General features: G+C 40.0%; 2 protein-coding genes across 2 annotated transcripts; both read right to left on the bottom strand.

The window, feature by feature from the left end:
* Positions 1-848: 848 nt before the first annotated feature.
* Positions 849-7,711, bottom strand: LOC121364179 (stromelysin-1-like). Its single transcript, XM_041487233.1, has 10 exons — positions 7,604-7,711; positions 6,606-6,847; positions 6,368-6,516; positions 5,921-6,046; positions 5,240-5,401; positions 4,950-5,106; positions 4,027-4,160; positions 3,381-3,540; positions 2,023-2,123; positions 849-949 (listed from the first exon to the last, which is right to left on the bottom strand). The coding sequence occupies exons 1-10, from the start codon at positions 7,709-7,711 to the stop codon at positions 849-851; spliced, it is 1,440 nt and encodes a 479-aa protein (XP_041343167.1).
* A 5,405-nt stretch (positions 7,712-13,116) lies between these two features.
* On the bottom strand, positions 13,117-19,524 carry LOC121364175 (interstitial collagenase-like). The gene is made up of 10 exons (XM_041487227.1): positions 19,385-19,524; positions 18,992-19,236; positions 18,396-18,544; positions 18,170-18,301; positions 17,135-17,296; positions 16,522-16,741; positions 15,252-15,385; positions 14,543-14,702; positions 13,583-13,686; positions 13,117-13,387 (listed from the first exon to the last, which is right to left on the bottom strand). The coding sequence occupies exons 1-10, from the start codon at positions 19,487-19,489 to the stop codon at positions 13,287-13,289; spliced, it is 1,512 nt and encodes a 503-aa protein (XP_041343161.1). The 5' UTR covers positions 19,490-19,524; the 3' UTR covers positions 13,117-13,286.
* Between the last annotated feature and the right edge of the window lie 864 nt (positions 19,525-20,388).

Raw genomic sequence — 20,388 nt, 5'->3', positions numbered from 1 at the left:
AAACTGGAGAGGAGCAGAGGAAGGCCAGTGGTTTCTGGGTTTTCCCTACATGCCAGTGTGCCCCTCTGCTCCTATGTCTGTGGAATGAGCCTTTGCTCACAGAATGGATAAGGCTGGGAGGGACAACAGTAGGGTCATCTGCTCCAAGCTCCCTGCACAGATGTGACGGCTGTCACAGTGTGACACCTCTCTCTCTCACAGCTTGGAGCAGTGAGCACACTGCACAGGAAATGACATATATCAATAAATGGTTTAGGGTAGAATACGTCACGCTTAAATTAAGTGTGACTTCTATAATCAGGTGTCCAATGTAAACTGCTTCTCCAGTCACTATAAAAAAGAACTTCCACCTCTCAGCACCCCTCAGGCTGGGAGGGATTGCTCTCTGGAACTCCTGTCTGTCTCACTGTAACTATGAGCACTAACTAAGTCTTGCTTAGTTTGAAATATCTAAAACAGGTTGAAAGCAATCCTAGCTTTAGGAAGAGAGGTGCTCTTCCTCATGGACTCCTGGCTCCATGGCAAGGCTCTGTGTAGGTTGATGTATGATGTATAGCAAGAAGAGTGAAAAGGAGATGGTAGAAATAATAAAATCAATCACAATTTTGTATCAAAAGTAAAAACGGCATTGTTTTGTAAGCTAACCAGCCTGATGTTAACTACATACATATGTACACATCAATATGTTAAATACTGTTCTGTTATTTAAAGAAACACAGGTTATGCAGGGACTGATATCTGCTGACTGGTGCTGAAGTACCTTTACATTCTATATATTTATAAAAGAAAAAGCTTTTCTAGCGCAAGAACAGTACATTCTTTCCAACACCATTACAGATTGCATTTTATTAGCATGGAAACCAAAAGTTTGTCTTTAGGAAGCGTGTAACTCTCTTCTTATTGAGGTCAAACTCAAACTGCTTTTTTCCACTGAAGAAATAAAGGAAGTCTAGAAAAAAAAAACAAAAAAACCCAAACAATAAAAACCCAAACCCAGATGAATTATGATATTGCAGATATAAAGGTTAGTACACTTTAACAACATCCTCAAAGAGCTCAAAGTAACCTTTGGATACAATTATGCTGCCAACAGCATCTACTCCCAGGTGTAACCTCTGCAACACATGACCCAGCAGCATGGAGACACACTCCACAGCAAACCAGCCATGCACATACTGCATCGTGTAATTAATGAACCTCACAAGGCCACTCTACAAAAGATGCATCCTGTGCATTTCTTTAGTTTAAAATACCTGCTCTTACACTCCAGCTGTGCTGAACCCCCCAGAAGGATGCATTTCTAGCCACCTGTGGGTAGGTATTGCACAGACCAGAGAGTGTACAGAGCACAACAAGGTGTGAGCAGGTACTTGCCTGATGGGTGCTGCCAGATACCATGCAGGGAAGGAGAGGTCCAGCCTGGGCTAGTCATGTCAAAGCTGCCCTCTTGGGAGTGAGGTATCTCAGCACCACGTGTGAGACTCATTTAGGACAAAGAAGCAAGATTTGCTATAATTAACTTGCATGGGTTTGGATGAGCAGCAGATGAGGAGCAAGGAGGCAACTGGGAAGCTGTGACATGTGCCAGTGTGAATGTATCCTCAAGTCTAGTCCAGCATTTCCATGTTTAGGTAATGTTCACCCTCCTGCAGGAGAAGCTGTTGCTGGCTGTTTTATGTCAGAGGGACAGGGAGGTACACCTTACGTTGTTGGGATGTCCCTGTGTTGAGTGCTGATCTTCATGTGATGTATTCATGTGTGATGTGCACATCAGCATGAATACAGATATATCCCTCCCTTAGAGCTGGCCCTTCCAGATGTGCAGCTGTCACCAAAGGTGTACTATCACCATTTTTCAAGGGGGTAAAGCGAAGAATGGGAGTGTTATGTGACTGCTTCAGGGTCTTGTTGGCAATCCTGTGGGCTCTGAGCAGCATGTAGAAGTACCTGTCTCTGCCCAAGCACTCTCAGCCCTATCACATTAAGCATTTCTTATAGATTTTAGCAAGAGCAGTTACTCACTTTCATGTCGAAAAACAGCATCAATCTTCCCATTAATTCCTGGAAAGGCATCTCTTATCAGTAATGACTTTCTATCCATGGACTGACTTATTTCATCGTAACTGAGAAAAATTATAAACAAACAGGAGTCAGTGAAACCTGCAAACAACTCATGATTAATTCCTCTCAGCTCATTATCTTCTACCTATCAACAAATAACCAAGTTCACTGAAGATTATCAGTGTTGTTCGGTAGTGTAGAGAGAGACACAATTTGCCATAAATTAATTATTGCTTTATTAGCTGCACTGGATGAATTGCTTCTCTTTACTCCACCTAAGAATACCTAATATTGGAACCATCACCATAAACCTGTTTTTTATTTTTTCTAAGAGACCACGCCTAAAGGAGCAATAGATAATAGATTGTAAAAAGATTTCTTTCACATTATGCTTCTGTAAGAAAAGTTTATCAGGAAAAATCTGGGCTTTTTCTGAAGTTATGAGGTATTTTAAGTCAATTTACTTAAGTTACTTAGAGCAAGCTATTACATTTTTGGTGAAGTGCAGTTTATCCATCAGTGCTAGAATAAGAAGGCTTGTGAAAGCTTTTCCCTTCTATAATTTCCTTAATAGGAGATTTAATGATCAAACTCTTAATCTTTCAAGTTATGATAGTTTGACCTAAAATGTGGAAGTCTGATCTTCTGCTTGAAGTAGACATGTGGCTGAATAATTCTCTAGAGTGATCTTTGTATATACAATTTTTTGGCATTGTGGTAGAAGGAAAGAGCAGTTTTGTTGTTCATCTTAAATAATTTGGGCTATTTACTGTTTCTATTACAGGAGCACCTCCTCTGGCTGTTAGAAATCTATGTCCTATAACAAAAACTTGAGCAGTAGGGATGGGATTGAAAAGAAAAAAATAATAACCATGCACAGCAGACAATTCTTTGCAATACATGGCATTTATCAGCATCTTTATGAAACTATTTGTTAGTAACTGGAAAGTGGGTGACATTCTCCTTCTTACTCTACAGAAACACATTTGATATGTGAATAGTGAATTTGCCCGATTTCCTGAGAGGACTTGTAGAGCTGTACAATGACTTTTTAACCAAGACAGCTAAATGAAAACAAACAAACAAACAAATAAGCTGTTAAATGAACTAAATTAACTAAAAGAACTAAATTAACTAAATGGACTAAAAGGAAAACTAAAAGCACTGTTCCACCTCCTTTCCAATATTTTTCCACAGCCAGTTGTGACACTGAAAGAGATCGCCAAAAGTGTCTGACTAATGCATCCTAAATCATGACAGGATATTGATCATGTGATTATGTTTGCTTCTACTCAGAAAAGTACCACAGGAAATATTACCTCCAAAATTTGTCTGCTATGAAGTAATATGTTTTCCCCTCAATTCCATTATGAAAAGCAGCATCAATTTTGGTAACATCCTTTGAAAAGCCCAGGGTGTAGATTTTTTGGGGGTATCCAGGAAGTATGGTATCTCCTCTCACAAGCCAGAATTCATTCCCTATTAACAAAAGTTGATAAGAACATGCTGTGAGAACCTTCTTCTGAGAATGACACAATCTTTTTCATGAAAGCTGATGGTTTCTTGAAAATAATAGTTGAATTTGAAAATAACTGAAAATAGTACTAGAGTCAAAAAGAATGCAATAGTTCTTCACATTACTTTTTTTGTAAACTGAAATTTCAGTCTTTCTTCATACTAATGCTAGTATCATTCTTAAATTCAATAGAAAATTTCCCAAAAGAAAAAGAATGAAATTTATTTTGGCAGGGAAAATTTTCAATGTGGCTATTAAAAAATAAGATATATATTCTTTAACCTGGACAATAATTTTATTATTTCTGTGATTGAAACACACCAATTTATTGGACTAAATTCAAGATTTCAAAATCCTAGAGAAAGAATTTAGGTGGTTTTGAAGCCAGATGCAAACTCTCTAGGCTACTTGGGAAGACAACATGGGAAAATAAAAAGACAACATTTTACCTTTAAAAATGACCATTTCATCTTTTTCAGGAATTTCATATGCAGCATCAACACCAGGTGGCAGCCGTGGCCAGAATGAAGATATCAACTCAAAATCAGCTGTTCTGACTGCTGGATGTTTGCGCCAAATATGCCTTGTGCAAGTATAGAACAGGTTTTAAATAAAATTGGATGTTCACACACTGATGCATGAAACCACATGATGGCAACCAGGGCAGTATTTATCTGATTAAACCCAGCTATGTACCCGAGTTAGTCACACCACATTCCCTGTAAACTTAATGTAAAGACAGTTATTTCCATGGTAGGATTGCTCTCTTCGTGATGCAGACATCTAAAATAGGTCAGATGAACTGTTTTGTCAAAACATTTATTTCCCCTGATGCAAAAGTAGAGCTTAGAGAGACCTGTTTCATAAGGGTGATGCCCAGTAAGACTTTGTAATGAAAGCCCAACTTTCCTTTCCTTTCCTTTTATTAGTATACTGAATCCTGACTACAGGAGCTCTTCAAGCAGGTATTTTGTCAGGGCTGGTGAGCTCTCAGCTCCCTCAAAGCAAGGACAGCAAAGAGGTGTGGAGTGTTTCAGAGCTGGTGATGTGTTTTGCCAAAGCTGAACTCCCCCAGATGCTGAACACTTGGGACTTGCTTACGGCCTGAAGTGAAAACAGCACATGATTGCAGAGGAGCCATTTTCCCCCACCCTATTCACAGCATCCCTTGTTCCAAAGGTCATCTTCCTCCTTATATTCTCTTCATTTCTTCACCAACCTCTATATTTTTGTTTTCCATCTATTTTCCTGATTCCCTGTTGTGTCTTCTTGTCTAAAATGGCTGATATTCTAATTAAAGTTATTTTTCTGTGCTGTGGGGCATAATTTAAATAGTGACACTCAGGTATTTTACTTTCAGAAGCTGACTTACTTGTCTTTAAAGAACATAATTTCTCCACGGAAAGTGGTGACAGCATCAAACGTCAGATTGGAGCTGCAGCTGTTTGGCAGTGCAGGATCTTTTGACTCAGTTGGGTCTTTTATCTCAGTAGATTCCGTTTGATCGTTGTTTGTGTTGGGAGATGATCCTGAAAGAAGAGGTTTATGGAAGAAATTATAGTGTGAACTCACTGAGGTATATCCACTACACAAAATTGTCACTGAAAAGTATCTGAAGTTTGTGAAATTACAAGCAGTAGTTGATGAAAAATTCTGAATTACCATAGAGGTACTGTATGCCAGTAATATCATCCTGATGAAGAAGGAGCACTGAAGGGTCAAATTTCCTGTAAACTGGATACATCAGAGCATTGGGGTCTTTGGAATGGGAAAGTCCCAGTGAATGGCCAAACTCATGGGCAGCAACATAAAACAGGTTTGTGCCTGCAAACATCAAACAAAACACATGAGAGAAGAGCTGTGTCTTTGTATTTGTCCTGAATAACATGAAGGGCATAATGTAGGTCAGAAGCTTTCAGAACTCCTTGTCCAAGCAAATGAAATTCTTGTGGGAAATTTGGTTGGAGATGAAATTATGGTCAGAAGTAAAAATAATGGAATCATTATAGGGGAGTACAAGGAAATAGTCTGTAGATCTTGCAGAATTCAGTGCAGAAGAAGGACCCTGGGCCAGTGCAAGTGAGGTAGCTGTGCAGGAAGAGGTTTGACGAGTGGGAAGAAGTGGGTCATCCTTACAAATAAAGCTCGCCCCAGTGCATGGACGAAGAAGAAATGGGGCCTTAAACCAGAGACTCAGAGGCTTTTTAGAGCTATGCAAACCATATGCTCCCTCAAATCAGTGGCAATTTAAACACTTCTTAAGGAAAAGAGGAGACAGACACTGCACTCTTGATTCTATGTGCAACTTGCTTCAGGAAGGGCTTGGAGGACTTAACTACCTACCCTCTGTGCTTTTGGTCCATGTTTCATCCTCATCAAAGTGAGCATCTCCACCAAAGTCCTTGCCAGGTGCATAGGCATGGGCCAGGGAGCCTCCTGGGCCATCAAAGGGGATGAAGTCATTGTGACCTGAGGAGCAAACCCCAAACACAGCTGACTGGGGCTTCATGCACATAACTGAGCAGCACACAGCAGGTATGGATCCAGTGAACTACTGGCAGCTCCCCAAATTTTCTTCCTTTTTCTCTTCATCTGCCTCTATGCCCTCCCCCAAAGCCTGTCAAGAGTTGTAACCATAGCACCTTGAGCAAGAACTGTATTTTTCTGTCTGCTTGTTCAACTGGACACTGATCTCTACATGTGCTATGTACGGGAGAAATCATTCCAGGCCAACTGCTCCATGTAGGCAGTAACTTGGCAATAACTCCTAATGGTTACAAGGAGATTTACCTCTGGCTGCAAAGGAGATCATTATATCTGCATCACCGCTGTCCTTCCTGATGAATCTCAGCGGGGTCACACTGCTCCAGACACGTAACGCTTTCGTGATCGCTGCGTTGACATCTGCTGGACGCAGGTCTGGCGTGTAGTTCACTATCCTTTAAAATACAGGACAGAACAAGTTGTGTTGTTGCCACTCACCCTGCACTTCACACTGTCTTGGCATGAAGAATTCCATTGTGATTACCTGTATGTCAGGACATGTTTTGTCCATTTTGGCTCTCCTGCAAAGGTGGAGAAGCCAGCTACATCAGGGAATCCACAGCGGTGTTTTTGTGCCAAGTCCAAAGTGCCAGAATCCAGTTTCCCTGTCACTTCCAGCCCAAAGAATTCCTGCATTTCTTTTAGTTTTTGGGTCATTGCATTATTACTTTTCCAAACAAAAGGTTCTCCATCTTTCTTAAAGCCATAGTAATTTTCCAGGTACTTCTAATGAAAAAAACAAAAAAACAACAAACCCAAAGCTTAGAACAATCAATGATGTTTGTTTTTGAAGTTTATAAGATATTAAACAAATACCAGTCAGTCATGTAGCCTTTGTTACTTTTCTTTCTGTTCTATGACAGCATGATAGTAGTTTGTTAAAGCCTTCATGAATATTTTTCTCTTAATGCTAGCTTTTTCCATTGTACTATCACTATGAATATTTGTAGTTATCAAAATGCATTTGAAATTAACATTTGTTTAATAGATTATTTTCTGATAATATGCCCTCCACTTACCCTACCCCCCAAGGTTACCTCGAGTCCTTTAGAGGAAGTAATTTGAAATACACAACTGAACATAAAATTTCAGTAGCTGTATTATGTTTCCCCACATTTTAGACAGTAATAGTACAGAAAAATACACTGTACTTACTTCATGAGGAGTTATGTTTCATAATATCACAAGTCAAATAAATAGCCACATTTCCACCCGAATTACAAACCAACCCTAGACTGGTGCAGAAGATTAATTATTTGTAAAATTAACACAGAATGAATGCATCATCCAATTTAGTTGGTCTCTTTAAAAAAGTAAAATAAGATGGTGCTAAAGTATCCTTTCTCATCACTCAGCTATTTTGATAAATATTCAACCAGTTATTTATTCTACTTGCTGTTTGGCTGCTCTCTACTAGATACACAGACTGCTGTGGATGCTCAGCAGTAGCTAAACATCTCCCCAGAGCTCTACCTTCCTCACCTGGATAAGCTGCATGTCTTCTTCCTTTGTCTGCCTTGTATTTGCAGGAAAAGCAGAAGAAAGTGCTGCACATAGCAATAGGAGAAATGGGAGATTTCCTACTCTCATTTTCCACTAGCCTTTATAGAAGTCTTTTTTGTAGTCTGCCACACACCTGCTTCACCTTTATATAGTATTTTTTTGCTTTATAAAGCTTTCCAACCCCTGACTCATTGATTCTCACAATGTCTTGTTAGCAACAGAACATGCAAAACAAGAGTTTTACCATAAAACACATCAGTGCTATCTTTCATCCGGTTCCACCCTTGTGTAGGCTTTGCAACATGGAAATATGATTAATGAGAAGATAATAGACCTGTAGTTATTTTTAATGAGCTTATTAACCTTTTAATTGTTAAAATGTAGTCTTATTCTCCGAAACTTAAAGCATATCTCTTTAATGCTTTCTATTCAAAGATAATATTGATTTCAGAAGGGTTAAAGTGCCTAAAGGGGGCACTTTTCAGGGGTTTTATACCTTCTTTTTTGGAGGCTGTTATAGTGCCACTGTCCTTCCCTTTGGTAGAGTCCTGTCAGTGCTATAACTCCTTGCTTGATGAAGCAATGTTTTGTTTATGCAGATTTTATAAACAGTTTGCACTTGTGATCTTCTTCTTTTTTTTTTTTCCTGCAGGAAAAAGTGAAATTAACACAAATAAATGAAAGCACTTTTCCCAGCATATATAAAAATTATAAAAATTGAGCCAAGATGTTTCCATGCTGCTTTTATTCAGAAGTTTTTCCATTGTTTTCAGACAATTACCCAAAGACTTTATTTCACACTGTCCTTTGATACTTACTATAAGGTTTTAAAAATCACTGAGGTTTTCTGGATCAAATTCTTTGATGGTTGTCCTTGTCAGAGAGACGTTCCTATGTTCTCCCTTTCTGCCATTGGTGTAGGAACTGCTGAGACTCTACAGCAGGCCAACTCTAGATTGGGTCCTCTTTTCCTCCATGCCCAATGACACTTTCCATGCACTTCCACAAACGAGGACAAAGCAGTGGGGATGGGAGTCCTGGAGAGAGATGTCTACTGCCATTGAAGACAGCTTGCGTATCTGATACTTCTGCGTGGGGCTGACACAGGATTCCAGGTAAGCCTGCAGCACTGAGGAGCAGGTGAGACTTTGAACGTGCAGACAGATAAACCCCCTTCTGCAGAGCTGCTGGGATAATAGAGAGGTGAAAGGAGAGTTTAAATATATTGTACACTTGAGGTTTTTGCTGAAATTATTTCATGCTGAAGAGCACTGTGTTGGTACCAGAAGGATCCCCAGAGCACAGCATGCCTTTTGCTGGGTCTGGGCAGCTGAAACAGCAAGGCAAGGCTGGTGGGACTCCACAAGGGTTATCTGGTCACTGAGGACTGAATTCCTACCCTAAAGCAGACATCTACCTGAGGCATATCCATTAGGGAAAGAACTCCTCCCTAGTCCTGGAAGGAGATGGACAGGCTCGGGGAATGACCCAGAAATGGGCCAGCTGAGCCGAGGGGAAGCAATTCCCTGAGGGAGCTTTTGGTAATGACTCCGCTCACAGAGTTATGTGAGGTGTACCAGAGTGGGTGAGATGAATCCAAACCTTGGGGCAGAGTTCTCCTGTGCAGCTTACACTAACAGTACCTCTCTGCTGAAATATCTTCTGGAACTTAACAGTCCCCCCACAGCCTTCCAGCTCTTTTTTCTATTCCCTCAGTGTCTCCATGTGTACTAGAAGGAAGAAGTAACTTTCCAGCTTGTAGGAATTAAATTTTCATCACTCATTATTCTTTCTAATGAGAGAGCTACTAAAAGGCATAAAAACCATCTAGGAAGGTATTAATTACATTTATATAGTTTTCTGATTATCAGTGTTCTCAACTTTTGCTACTCTGTCAACCTCTTTCTCACTTTTCGTGATACTATTTCCCATTTCTCTCAAAAGATCAATTACCTAGAATATGCTTTATAAAGAAAATTCCATCATCACAAAGACCTTCTTTGATGTCTGTCACCTCTTTGAGGTGACTTTACCTAGAAGTAGCAAAATATATAATGTCAATCTCCAGTTTTAGTTTAAAGAAGTCAGTGTGAAAATTACTATGCTCTCCTTTTTACAACCTGTAAGATTGTCTGGGTAAGCTCCTAGGATTGCCCCTCTTCTTCTGGACTTAATCTTCTGCTTTGGATGTATTCCCATAGCCCCAGCCTAAGACATAAAACACAAGACATATAACATATAACACAATATGTTTATTGTTATTATTATTAACATTAACACAAAAGTTATTGCTAATTCACGGTTTATATATTTAAAAACTAATGAGTAATGTAGTAAAGAGAAAAGAAAAGAACACCTCATAGAGCCTCAACAGGATGAAACTAAATTGGCTTGTTGTGCAAAGCCAAGGGCTTAATTACTCAGAGCTTGAAATGGTTCCTCTCAGCTGCCTTATGTACCCTCAGTGTTCTGGCCAGGCTGAACTCCGGTAGCAGTGTAGGACCCCTGTGCCAAACTCTGGGAGAGCAGGTCTGTGCAGGGGAAAGTTCTGAGCTGTAAAACTGCAACTCCAGCCTGCGCTGCCACGAACATTGCTTAACTCAGTGCCTTTGGCACCTCCTTCCTGGCTGTGCTGTAAACCCTCAGACCTGGCAGCACAAACCTAGCCTCAAAAATATCTTATTGCTGACAAAGATGAGTGTGTGACCACCTTCTGGCTTTTATATAACAGCTGTGGGTCTCCAGCATGGCAATGCTGATTCCCTAGCAGCATTCAGTGTTCCAGTTCCAGTCAACTTGCACATGGGTCACCCTTGCTCTCTGTCAGTGAAGTCATTAAGGGATTTTTGAGATTTCATGTGCAAGAGATTTGGTCTAGGTCAACTGTTGTTGCAGTCAAGAATTTTAGATGTAACAGGTTAGATTTTGTGAGTCTAATTTGCATGTCTGCGCTTGGATTCCAAGAAAAGCTCCTATTCATACAGGAAAAGTACTTGAAATTATGTTTGTGGATAAATTTCCCCTGCTGGCACCCAAGAGGTCTTTATTCCAGCAATAATTTATGAGTTATAACAAAATCATGGTTACAAGAAATATTCTTTTGTTTACTGAGTATAGACAGCTGCAGCATTCCTGCTTCCGATGTTTCCAACGTCATCTGAGCTACACCTTCCATTTGCCAGGAATTTCATTGCGTTTCCCAAACTGAAAGTATTGTTTCATTTCAAAATTTAAGACATTAACAAAGCAAAAATAGTGACAGAAATTCCGTGATTAACACATCTTACTAGTCCCCTTGTCTACGTGAAATCCATGGCATGTTGTCACCCATTTCTGCTCCAGGCTACATTTTTCTTCACAGCAAAGTAAATATCACTCATTTTTCAGATGCTGTGAGTTTAAGCTACTTAATAGTCAAAGGTGGAGGGAGTATTTTAATTTTGCTGTTTCTGGATGTCATAACTAAAGAAGTAGTACAAACCTTATGCAGGAGAAATACTTTCATCTAATGTGAGTCAGTGTAAACACCAGCAGTGTTGTGCTTCACTGTTGCTGAAATGTTCCTTTTGGCTCTTCCTTAACCACTTTCAAGTCTCAGACAGCAACCAGAGCCTAAAGGCCTGATTTCTGAAGGTAGCCTTCACATACAAGAAGGCATCTATTTAGGATATCAAAGTATGTAGGAGTTTTTAAAAACAAAGGGAAGTAACCCTATTAGTTATGCACAAACAGTACTCACAAGCACCCTGCCTAAGCCTGGAGGCATCAAAGTCCTTGGACTGAAGTTTGTTCAAGATAGGCTATGTACAGAGCAAGAGCTGTTGAGAAAGACAGTGGGAGATGTTGGGGCAACACCAATTTTCCTGTGTCTCTGCCCTGCCTGGACTGCTGCCAGGTGAGCTCAGCCACTTTTCAGTCCATGACTCTGCCATGGTTATCCACTGCCCCTGTGGCAATGCTGAGCTCTTGTGTCCCTACTTGACACAACAGTAGGGACTGTTAAAAGTTTTTAAAAGCAACTTTTAAGACATGGTTTGATTTGTAACATAGATTGGTTATAAACCTGGCTTTAGAGGTATTTAGAGCATATCTAGCATGGCACAAAACATGCATGAGGAGAACATGCCAGAGATGAGATAGTCTAAGATCATAAAATTATAGAATTTTTGGGGTAGAAACGACTTCAAGGATACTCTTGTTCCAGCCCACCTGTGACAGGCTGGGACACCTCCCACTAGATCAGGTTGCTCAAAGGCCCCTCCAGCCTAGTGTCATCTCTGCTGCCTTTCTTTAATCTTGTCTGTGAGCACTGTGGGCCTGTGGGTGCACTGGGAGACACATGGCTTCCTCTGGCCCTGATGGATGGGGGAACAGGTGGTATGTGTTTGATCAGATGTCTGAGGCAACTGCTCTGTGCAGAAGAACGGGAGCAAATTTTACCTCTGCCTAATGGGGTTTGAGCTGTGGTAACTGGAATGCTGTCCTTGTCAGCCATTCCCAGCCTCTCTTTCTGCCTTTGCCAATTTTGTAGGAGAAAGATTAATAGCCAGTTGACTTCCTTGCACAAACATGTCATCACAGCAGTGTTGTAAGAGATGGGATCAAGTCCCTTCAAAGAGAAGATGGACTACAGCCAAGCACTCTTACAGCCTAAGGGGTGTTTAAAGTCACTGAGCTATTGCCCTGAGAGGGGGACTCAAACAAGGAGGAGGCGGGTTTGTCTCACAGCTCATCCTCTGGAGGATTAATCTGTGGTAGTTACATAAAAATCATTAGATTTTTTTCTCATTATTTTGGCTCGTGTGCTCTAGAAAGCGTTTCTTGTTTCTGGTTTGTTGTTGAGCACTGTGAGGTGGACGGCCAGCCCTGACTCCATTTCCATGGCACGTGGTTACAGCTCAGGAGGGCTAATCCACTGACTCCCTGTGACCCTGTGATCATACCTCTATCCCTTCCTACCCTGCCTGCATGCCACCTCCATCCCCAAAATGGACACTTACCCCTCTCTCTGGTCGCTCATGTCCTGCTGTACCAATGACTGTCCATTAAAACCACCCTCAGTGGCACTGGTCCTCTCAGCCACTGCCATGTTCCCATCTACCTGTCCCACCCCAGCCTTGACCCCTCTGTCCCTGTGCCAGGGGTCATGGCATGCCATAGACTCCAGTCTCTCCCTTCACACACTCTTGTGTAGGATCTCCTCTTATCTTTTATTCCTCCCCCTGAGTATCTTGTTTCCCTCCTTTGTCACCTGGGTAATTTCTAATTTCCTGCCAGAACTGTCCCTCCAATTCTCTTTAACTTTCCCCCCACAAGCATGAGCCCAGCTGAAAATGCTAATGGATCCTGGTGCCGTTCAGGTTGTGTGTGGCTGTAGCAGGTGCCTTGTCTCCAGTGGACTGAATCAGAACACAAGAACTGCTGAACTCAAGCAAAATACTTTATTACTCAAAAACAACTAGATTAATAAATAGTTGGAGAATGAAAATAAATTAAAACTGTACATTAGGTTTTACATTTTAGAGGTTTTAAATTAGAATTGCCAAAGGCCATAATTTCAGACTCAGATGCACAGGAACAGGTGAATAACACTGTTTAAAATCAAGAAACATGAAAAACTCTTTCTGGTACAAATATACTTCTGCACCATCACTTAATATTTCTAGCAATTAAACCAGCTGTTGCTTTTCATTATACGGATGAGTTTCTTCTTCTTGACGTCAACCTCATACTGGTTCGATCCATGGAAAAAGTAGAAATATCCTAGAATTGGAAGGAAAAATATGAAAAAATTAATATTTCATTTTTGTATACTTATTGCTACATGCTCACTATTTCGTTGGGTGACATAAAAAAAAATCAAACCCAGAATTTAATATATGTATTGAAACATTTTTTTTTTTTTTGCCTTTGGCGGTTGGTCTTTGGGGTTCTTTAATTACATTTTAATTTACTTACCATTTTTCTGAAGGGCAGCATCAATTGGATGGCCGATCCCTTGGAAGTCAGCAGCTATTTTTCTTGGATAGCCTCTTTCCATTGATTGATTATTTTCATTGAAACTAAATAAAGAAATTGCGTGGAAACAGAAAATAAGCATGTGACAGTCAAAGTTGAAACCAGATGGATTTTTTTACAAAATATGCCTACTCTCAGTGGAAAATCCAGCACCTGCGATCTGTGACCTCATAGAGCTGTATAAATCCAGGCTGTGTGAATATTTACATCTTTAGTACCCTAGGTAAGTCTGTTTTCAGAATATCAGATTAGAACATTTACTTTCATTCCCCGAGACTAAAAATAAGGCTGAATATAGCTTATACTGAGTAATAATCTTAAATAATTAATCAAACATAATTATTTTAATTTTACAGCACACAATTTATTATGTGACCCCATAAGAGAAATGCAAACTTCAGGTGTAATTACACCCTTTCAAGACAGTATTACAGACTAATTATTAGGCTAAGATTACTGCTTGGCTGAACTGTTTCTTAGGAAGCAAATAATTTATAATCCTTCTACAACTTTCTTGATTTGTCATTTACAAATTTCACAGAGCACTTCTGCTTCTTAGTAACTACTGAATGAATACCTGACATGATGACAAAGTCTCCTTGATTTATATTTTTGTACTAATTATATAACTAATACATAATATTTTTATACTAGCTCACACTGCTTCTTAATGAATGAACAAAAATCATTTGCCCCTTAATCACAGCCTGATAAGAGTAAGTGAACACTCAGGTGTAACAGACTTTGTTTTATGAAAACGCCTGAGTAATTGAGTTTCAGCTTTAAGCAGATGAGAAGGCTGACAAAAAGAGAACATGAACTTCCTGTAGAAATACTCATATCACTCGATTAAAAAAGCTGTTTTGATTATCTCTTGTACAGAAGAGAGAAGAACCTTACCTCCAGTACTTGTTGCCGACAAAGAAGTAGGTTCTCTTGGTACTTTGGTCATGAACGGCTGCATCGATTTTCCCGATGCTGCTGGGGAAGCCCAGGTTCTGAATGGGCTTGGGGAACCCTGGCTCTATTCTGTAGCCACTGACAGCCCAGTAGTGGCCATCTACAGGAAAACAGAAAAAGTTGTAAGGATTCTTGGGGAGTCTGGTCTCCTTTTTGCCAAAGCCCCAGAGCTTTCTTCGTAATAAATGCCACCAAAAAACACAGATGTCCAGCTGAAAACATTACCCACTTAGGGCGCACAGAAGTTTGAATATCTCACATCTGCTGGATTTCCTATTTTTTTATAGTCATTTAGGGTATTATATACTCAATAATTAAATGTCAATATATTTTTTAGCTGTGTTTGTCATCTTTAAAAATGTATTTATATAACGTAATGAAGAAATCACTCAGCTATGGTCTTTGCTCTCACTGACCAAAGAAAGTCTGTGTAGGACCATTGTGAAGCAGCATTAGCTACTGGCAGTAACAGTTTGCAAAATTTAAATGGATTTAAATATTAAGAATATCCTTTATTAATGGTAGCACTAGTATTAGAGTTAATATGAATATTAGCATAATATACCTTCCATTATGATTAAATAGCATTAGTACTATTGATATAATTTCATATATGCATAAAAAACTGATGGAAATGTAAGAGAAGTACCTTTAAAAAATAGCACTCGATCCTTCTTGTCAACCTCATATGCAGCATCAAAGCCAGCTATCAGCGATGGCCAGAAGGAGAAGATGGTGTCGTGCTCAATTTCTGAGAAATATGGACTTTTGCGCCAGACAAAGCTGTTAGAAACAAAACCAGCAGTGCTTCATGGTCTGTACTTCATTAGGAGATCAAGGGCCCATAAATGTACTTGAAATTCTACTGTCTGGGTGTGGAACCAGTGCTCCCTATGAGGCAGAGATACCACCCCTTTTGGGATGCAGTCCTTCACTCTGCCCCGCTCCCTTACAGACCTGCTCCCTTTGCTACAGGTTGCTCTGAGGTCACAGAATAGTTGAGGTTGGAAGGGACCTCTGAATCTCACCTTGTCCAGTCCCTTGGCTCAACCAGGATCACCTACAGCTAGTGACCCTGTGGACTTCTGCATTTGCACCATAATGGTTTGTCCAGGTCAGCAGGATATTTGTGGCAGTGCTGACAATTGCAGCTTTCTCTTCATTGTGACCCAGGTAAGTAGGCACAGCTCATTTCAGTTTCATTGCAAATGTTAAATAAAAATTCTTGAGAAACTTGTTAAAATCCAGTTTAAGGAAGAATTACTCTTTCCCTCTCCTCCTTGAAAACGATTAAGCTACAATTCTTCATATGTTTTAGAAGGAAAATCAGACCTACATCATCAAAGGAAACTTGTTCAATCAAAACACAGTTACCAAGCCAAGAAGGGGGTGAGGTCCTGACCTGACCTGCTGTTTGCTCTTGCCAGGCTGGATGTGCCCAACCAGCAACTCACTACAGTGAGCATCAGACCGTGCCTGAAACAAGGCCACCCTGTAGCAGCAGGGGCTCTCTGTAGACATTAATGGTCTAATGCAAAATCCTAGGTCAGAATGACACTAAAAATCACCAGTGACATTTTCCACAGCTCCCTGGCCCACACACAGGATGGTCTGATGAGGACAGTGCTGCATGTGAAGCAGCTGCAGGCTGAAGAGTGGCACTGGAATTCAGCCTTGCACAATTTTGATAGACATGGATGATGATGTATGATGGATTAAAGCATTATACTCACTTGTTGGTAAACCATGTTACTCACCCATCACAGGTAGGCTAGTACAACTTTTCAAAGTTGCCTTAACACTTACAGAAAGAAATATTTTCATTTGTAACCAAGGGAGGAAAAATTCCTTGAACTGAACTTTGTGCTTTGCCTTTGTGAGTCTCACAAAAAGAAGTTGCTGGAAATAAAAGCACTTACCCATCTTTGAAGAACAGTGTTTCCCCACGGAGAGTAGTGACAGCATCAAAAGTCAGATGAGGGTCACAGTCGTCTGGTCTTTGGGGTGGCTTGGAGGGTGTCATTTCTGTTGGTTCTTCCCTGGGAGACACTGGAGTTGGTGCTTCTGCAGGTACCATTTCAGTTGGTTCTTGTGGGGGAAAAGCTTCAGTTGGAAGCGCAGGAGATTCCTTGGGGGGTCCTTTGGAAAATAAGTAAGTGTGGAATTGGAAGATGGATCAGAGCAGTTCTTGTCACAGCATTTCACTTCAGGCTGTACCCTGTGAAGCCAAGTGCATATGCAGCTGTGCACATAACCACCCTTCTGTGGAAGATAGGAGGGTTTAATGCTACAGATATGGGCTGTTCCTCTGGTATCATAGGCTCTTGCATCTTTTGACTAACTGGAATGAGTACAGTCTACAGATTCCATTTTGCAGTGCAGACTGTTAGCCACAAAAACTCCAAGAGATTTGCCCCAGAATAATAACAATATTTTTCTTTTAGTAGGAAGTTCAGTACATTTTATCTGTTGGGTGAAATTAATTATAAATTGTTATCCATCTTTTACCAGAAAATGATGCTTCTTGCTTACCATAGAGGGCTTGAATGCCATCAATGTCATCCTGATGAAGTTGGTAGTTCCTTGTATCCGTGGCCATATATACAGGATACATCAAAGCACCAAACACATTGGAATGACTGAGACCTAGTGAGTGGCCCAACTCATGAGCAGCAACAAGAAATAAGTTGTATCCTACAAAAGATCCACACAAAGAACAAACACTTAATAAATTTTTTGCTTGACAGCAGGATACAGGCGCCATTCTCTCATGTGAGATACATCATTCACAGTCTTTAAAAAATAGCAAAATCTAACTATGCCCAAGTAAGAGCTCTCTGGCCTCATGCAGAAGAAATGAGAAACTGAATGATTTTTGAATCATAGGCATTGATTTCTCACTGGTAAACCTCTCTGGGAACAGTTTTTGCCCATGTTGCAGAAATTTTCCAACAAAGAGTCAATGTTTCTTTAATGTTAATAACAATTGAAAAAGAGGTGAAAAGGTTTTAGTCACCTGATCAGATTTTGGGAATAGTAAATGACATGGAATTTGCCTGGTAACTACCTCAAAAAACCAATAACATGTAACTTAATCCCTGGACATTGCTGGAAACCAGAAAAAATCACTGTTATATTTAATTTTATTCACCAATAAATTCAAGATTTTTTTCCTTTCTAGAAGTTAAAGATGAGCATGACTTTAAATCAGAAAAAAACCCAAACCAATGCAAACAAACAAATATGAGAGGTTATATTATTACTTTTAAGGTCATTATCTAAGGGTGAAAATTCCCTGTCTTTTGATGTCACAATTACCCAACATTGTTATTCCATATTAACTTATTTTCCGTCACTGGAGCTATAACTGCAGTCTGCATTAATTTCAAGGGACTGTTGTGATTGCATCCCAGATCAAAATATGCAGAAATTTTCACTAAATTTCGCTAACATTTTACATCTCAGTAAATACTGGAACTACTGCCATAGGATATGTGACTTTACAGCATCTTCAAGACAACACTTTCTAAGAAAATAGCAGTCAATACAATATTTAAGTTTGCCTACCACTATAGGTAGTAAATTTGGTCCAGTTTTCGTCTTCATCAAAATGGGCATCTCCTCCTATTCCACCGCCAGGGGCATAGGCATGAGCCAGAGTTCCTCCTGGACCATCAAAGGAATAGAAGTCACCGTGAACTAAAAATAAGGGGGAAAAAATGGGATGCTTCTCATTATCTTGCTAAGAAAAAGTGACAAGTACTATGATTCCCTGGCAACAGAGTTTTCTTACATCCAGCTGCAAAGGAAATCATTATATCTGCTTGGCCTCCATAGACCCTGGTGAACCTCAGAGGGGTGACGTTGCTCCAGAGCTGGAAGGCTCTTGCAATTGCTTCGTCTACATCAGCTTGCAGCATGTCTGGAGTGTAGTTCAGAATCCTGTGAATTAAAGACAAAAGGAATTAAAAACAACCAGATCACATGTGACTGGAACACATGGTACCAAGGTCAAATATTTTAATTGGTTATTATGATTATTTATGTGTCTCAAGTGGTTTATTTTCAAAATATTTTCTTACATAGTACATAAAGATTTCACAGTTTTTAAAATATCTTTCAGAAACCCTAACATTTATACTCAGCTGTATTCCTTCTATCCACTGAGTATATCATTCAGTAGGCTATTAGCTAACTACTGTAAATTCCTACTTCGGTATTCTCATCACTATTTGGTAGCCTGAATAGTTCCCACATTCCTGTCCCTTTCATCCTGAATGGAGCTTTTATACGGAGACATACAGAAATAAATAGTAAAGAACCTGTTTACATTACTTCTGCCTAGCATTCCCAGTGGTGAGGAGGAAAGTGTGCTCTAATGTATGTTACCGATAGGTCACATCTTCTTTCGTCCACGTGGGGCTGCGTGGGAAGGCGCTGTATGAACGGACGTCTGGTATTCCACATCTAGGCTGCTTCATCATGTCCAGCGTCTTCTGATTCAGCTCCCCAGTCACCTCTAGCCCAAAGAATGACTGCATCTCTCGTATTTTGTCAGCCATGTGGTTGAGGTCCTTTGCTTTAAACAGAGAATGTTTCTCTTCTTTAAAATCATAGAAGTTTTCAAGATATTTCTGATAAGGAAGAAAAAACAACAGTTTAGAATATAAAACTTTCTTTTCAAGTGCAGAGATCTGGTAATTAAGTACTCTACATTGCTAATACATCACTATGTTCATTTTCTCAATAAATTATTTCATCAGTTCTATCCATATTCCTTACCTTGGCAAATTGCATATCTTCTTTTTCCTTTTCTGGAGCCACTGGAAAAGCAGAGGAGCATATAAAATATAATAACTCAAGGAAAAGAAGGATCTTGGTCTTCATCTTTGTCTCCCTGTCCTACCAGCCCTTGCTAGAAGACCTCTCAATCTCTTTTTCCTCTGTCTAAGACGCACCAGTGTTTCACTATTTATATCAGTGCTGTGCTTGCTAAAGTCAATAATGGCATGACTCAGCTTATAACATCCTCTGATTTTCCACAGAAACACAGAAAACAAATTTGGGTTTAGAAGCAAGCAAACACATGACAATTTACCTTGCCCAAAACCCCCTGATTTCACAATCATATTATTGGACAATATGTTGTTTTTTTCTTCATTCCTATATTGGGCTGGACAAAGAATACCGCATTTTTCAGAGGTGCTGAAGTGACCTGGCTCTTTGTGAGGGTCAACAATCTGTAATTCCTCATAGTACTTGACAAGGGACCTCCAGAAATTGCCTTCAGTTTTCTCAAAGTGGCTTGCATGCAGGACCTCAGCATGCCAGGAAAAAAACCCTTTCTTTAGCCCATCTTATACCTGATAATTTTTGTGACATAGCCAATTATACAAAAACTTTTCTTTCCTTTCCTTTCTCTTCCTGACATCCCAGCATTGTTACAGAACCATTATTTGAGCTGCTACCTGGCCCATGTAATCATGGATCTATGGCCTCATTCCCTTTCTCCCTCACACCACAAAGTAAAAGTCTCAGTAGAGTACCCCAATCCTATATCCTGGTCTGCATGGCCTGTTAGCCAAGGGTGGTTTCACAGCTAAAGAAACATCAGAATTTGCCCTACAGAAGTACAGGAACCTTTTGGATAGAGGGTCTTCAGCAGAACCTTTCAATAAACTTCTCCAACATCAGATGGAAGGTGATGAGGATTTGTGTCATACATTCCAAGCTTCCCATTTTGCCAGAAGTCCTACTTTCAGTTCCTATGCCCTTTTCTGAACCTG

Source organism: Pyrgilauda ruficollis, unplaced genomic scaffold (genome assembly GCF_017590135.1).
Source record: "Pyrgilauda ruficollis isolate IOZ18807 unplaced genomic scaffold, ASM1759013v1 scaffold8, whole genome shotgun sequence".
In the NCBI taxonomy this organism is placed as follows: domain Eukaryota; kingdom Metazoa; phylum Chordata; class Aves; order Passeriformes; family Passeridae; genus Pyrgilauda; species Pyrgilauda ruficollis.
The sequence above is the reverse complement of the archived record's forward strand: the minus strand, read 5'-3'. Positions and strand labels throughout refer to the sequence as shown.

Coding starts and splice junctions, on each gene's coding strand:
- LOC121364179 (XM_041487233.1), bottom strand. CDS start 7,711: ATGAGAGTAGGAAATCTCCCATTTCTCCTATTGCTATGTGCAGCACTT. Junction 5,402..5,920: donor ATGGACCAAAAGCACAGAGG/GTAGGTAGTTAA, acceptor TGATGTTTGCAG/GCACAAACCTGTTTTATGTT. Junction 3,541..4,026: donor TGAAATGGTCATTTTTAAAG/GTAAAATGTTGT, acceptor TTTTGTTAATAG/GGAATGAATTCTGGCTTGTG.
- LOC121364175 (XM_041487227.1), bottom strand. CDS start 19,489: ATGAAGACCAAGATCCTTCTTTTCCTTGAGTTATTATATTTTATATGC. Junction 18,302..18,395: donor GATTTCCTTTGCAGCTGGAT/GTAAGAAAACTC, acceptor CCTTATTTTTAG/TTCACGGTGACTTCTATTCC. Junction 13,388..13,582: donor TGCTGCCCTTCAGAAAAATG/GTAAGTAAATTA, acceptor TTCCAATTCTAG/GATATTTCTACTTTTTCCAT.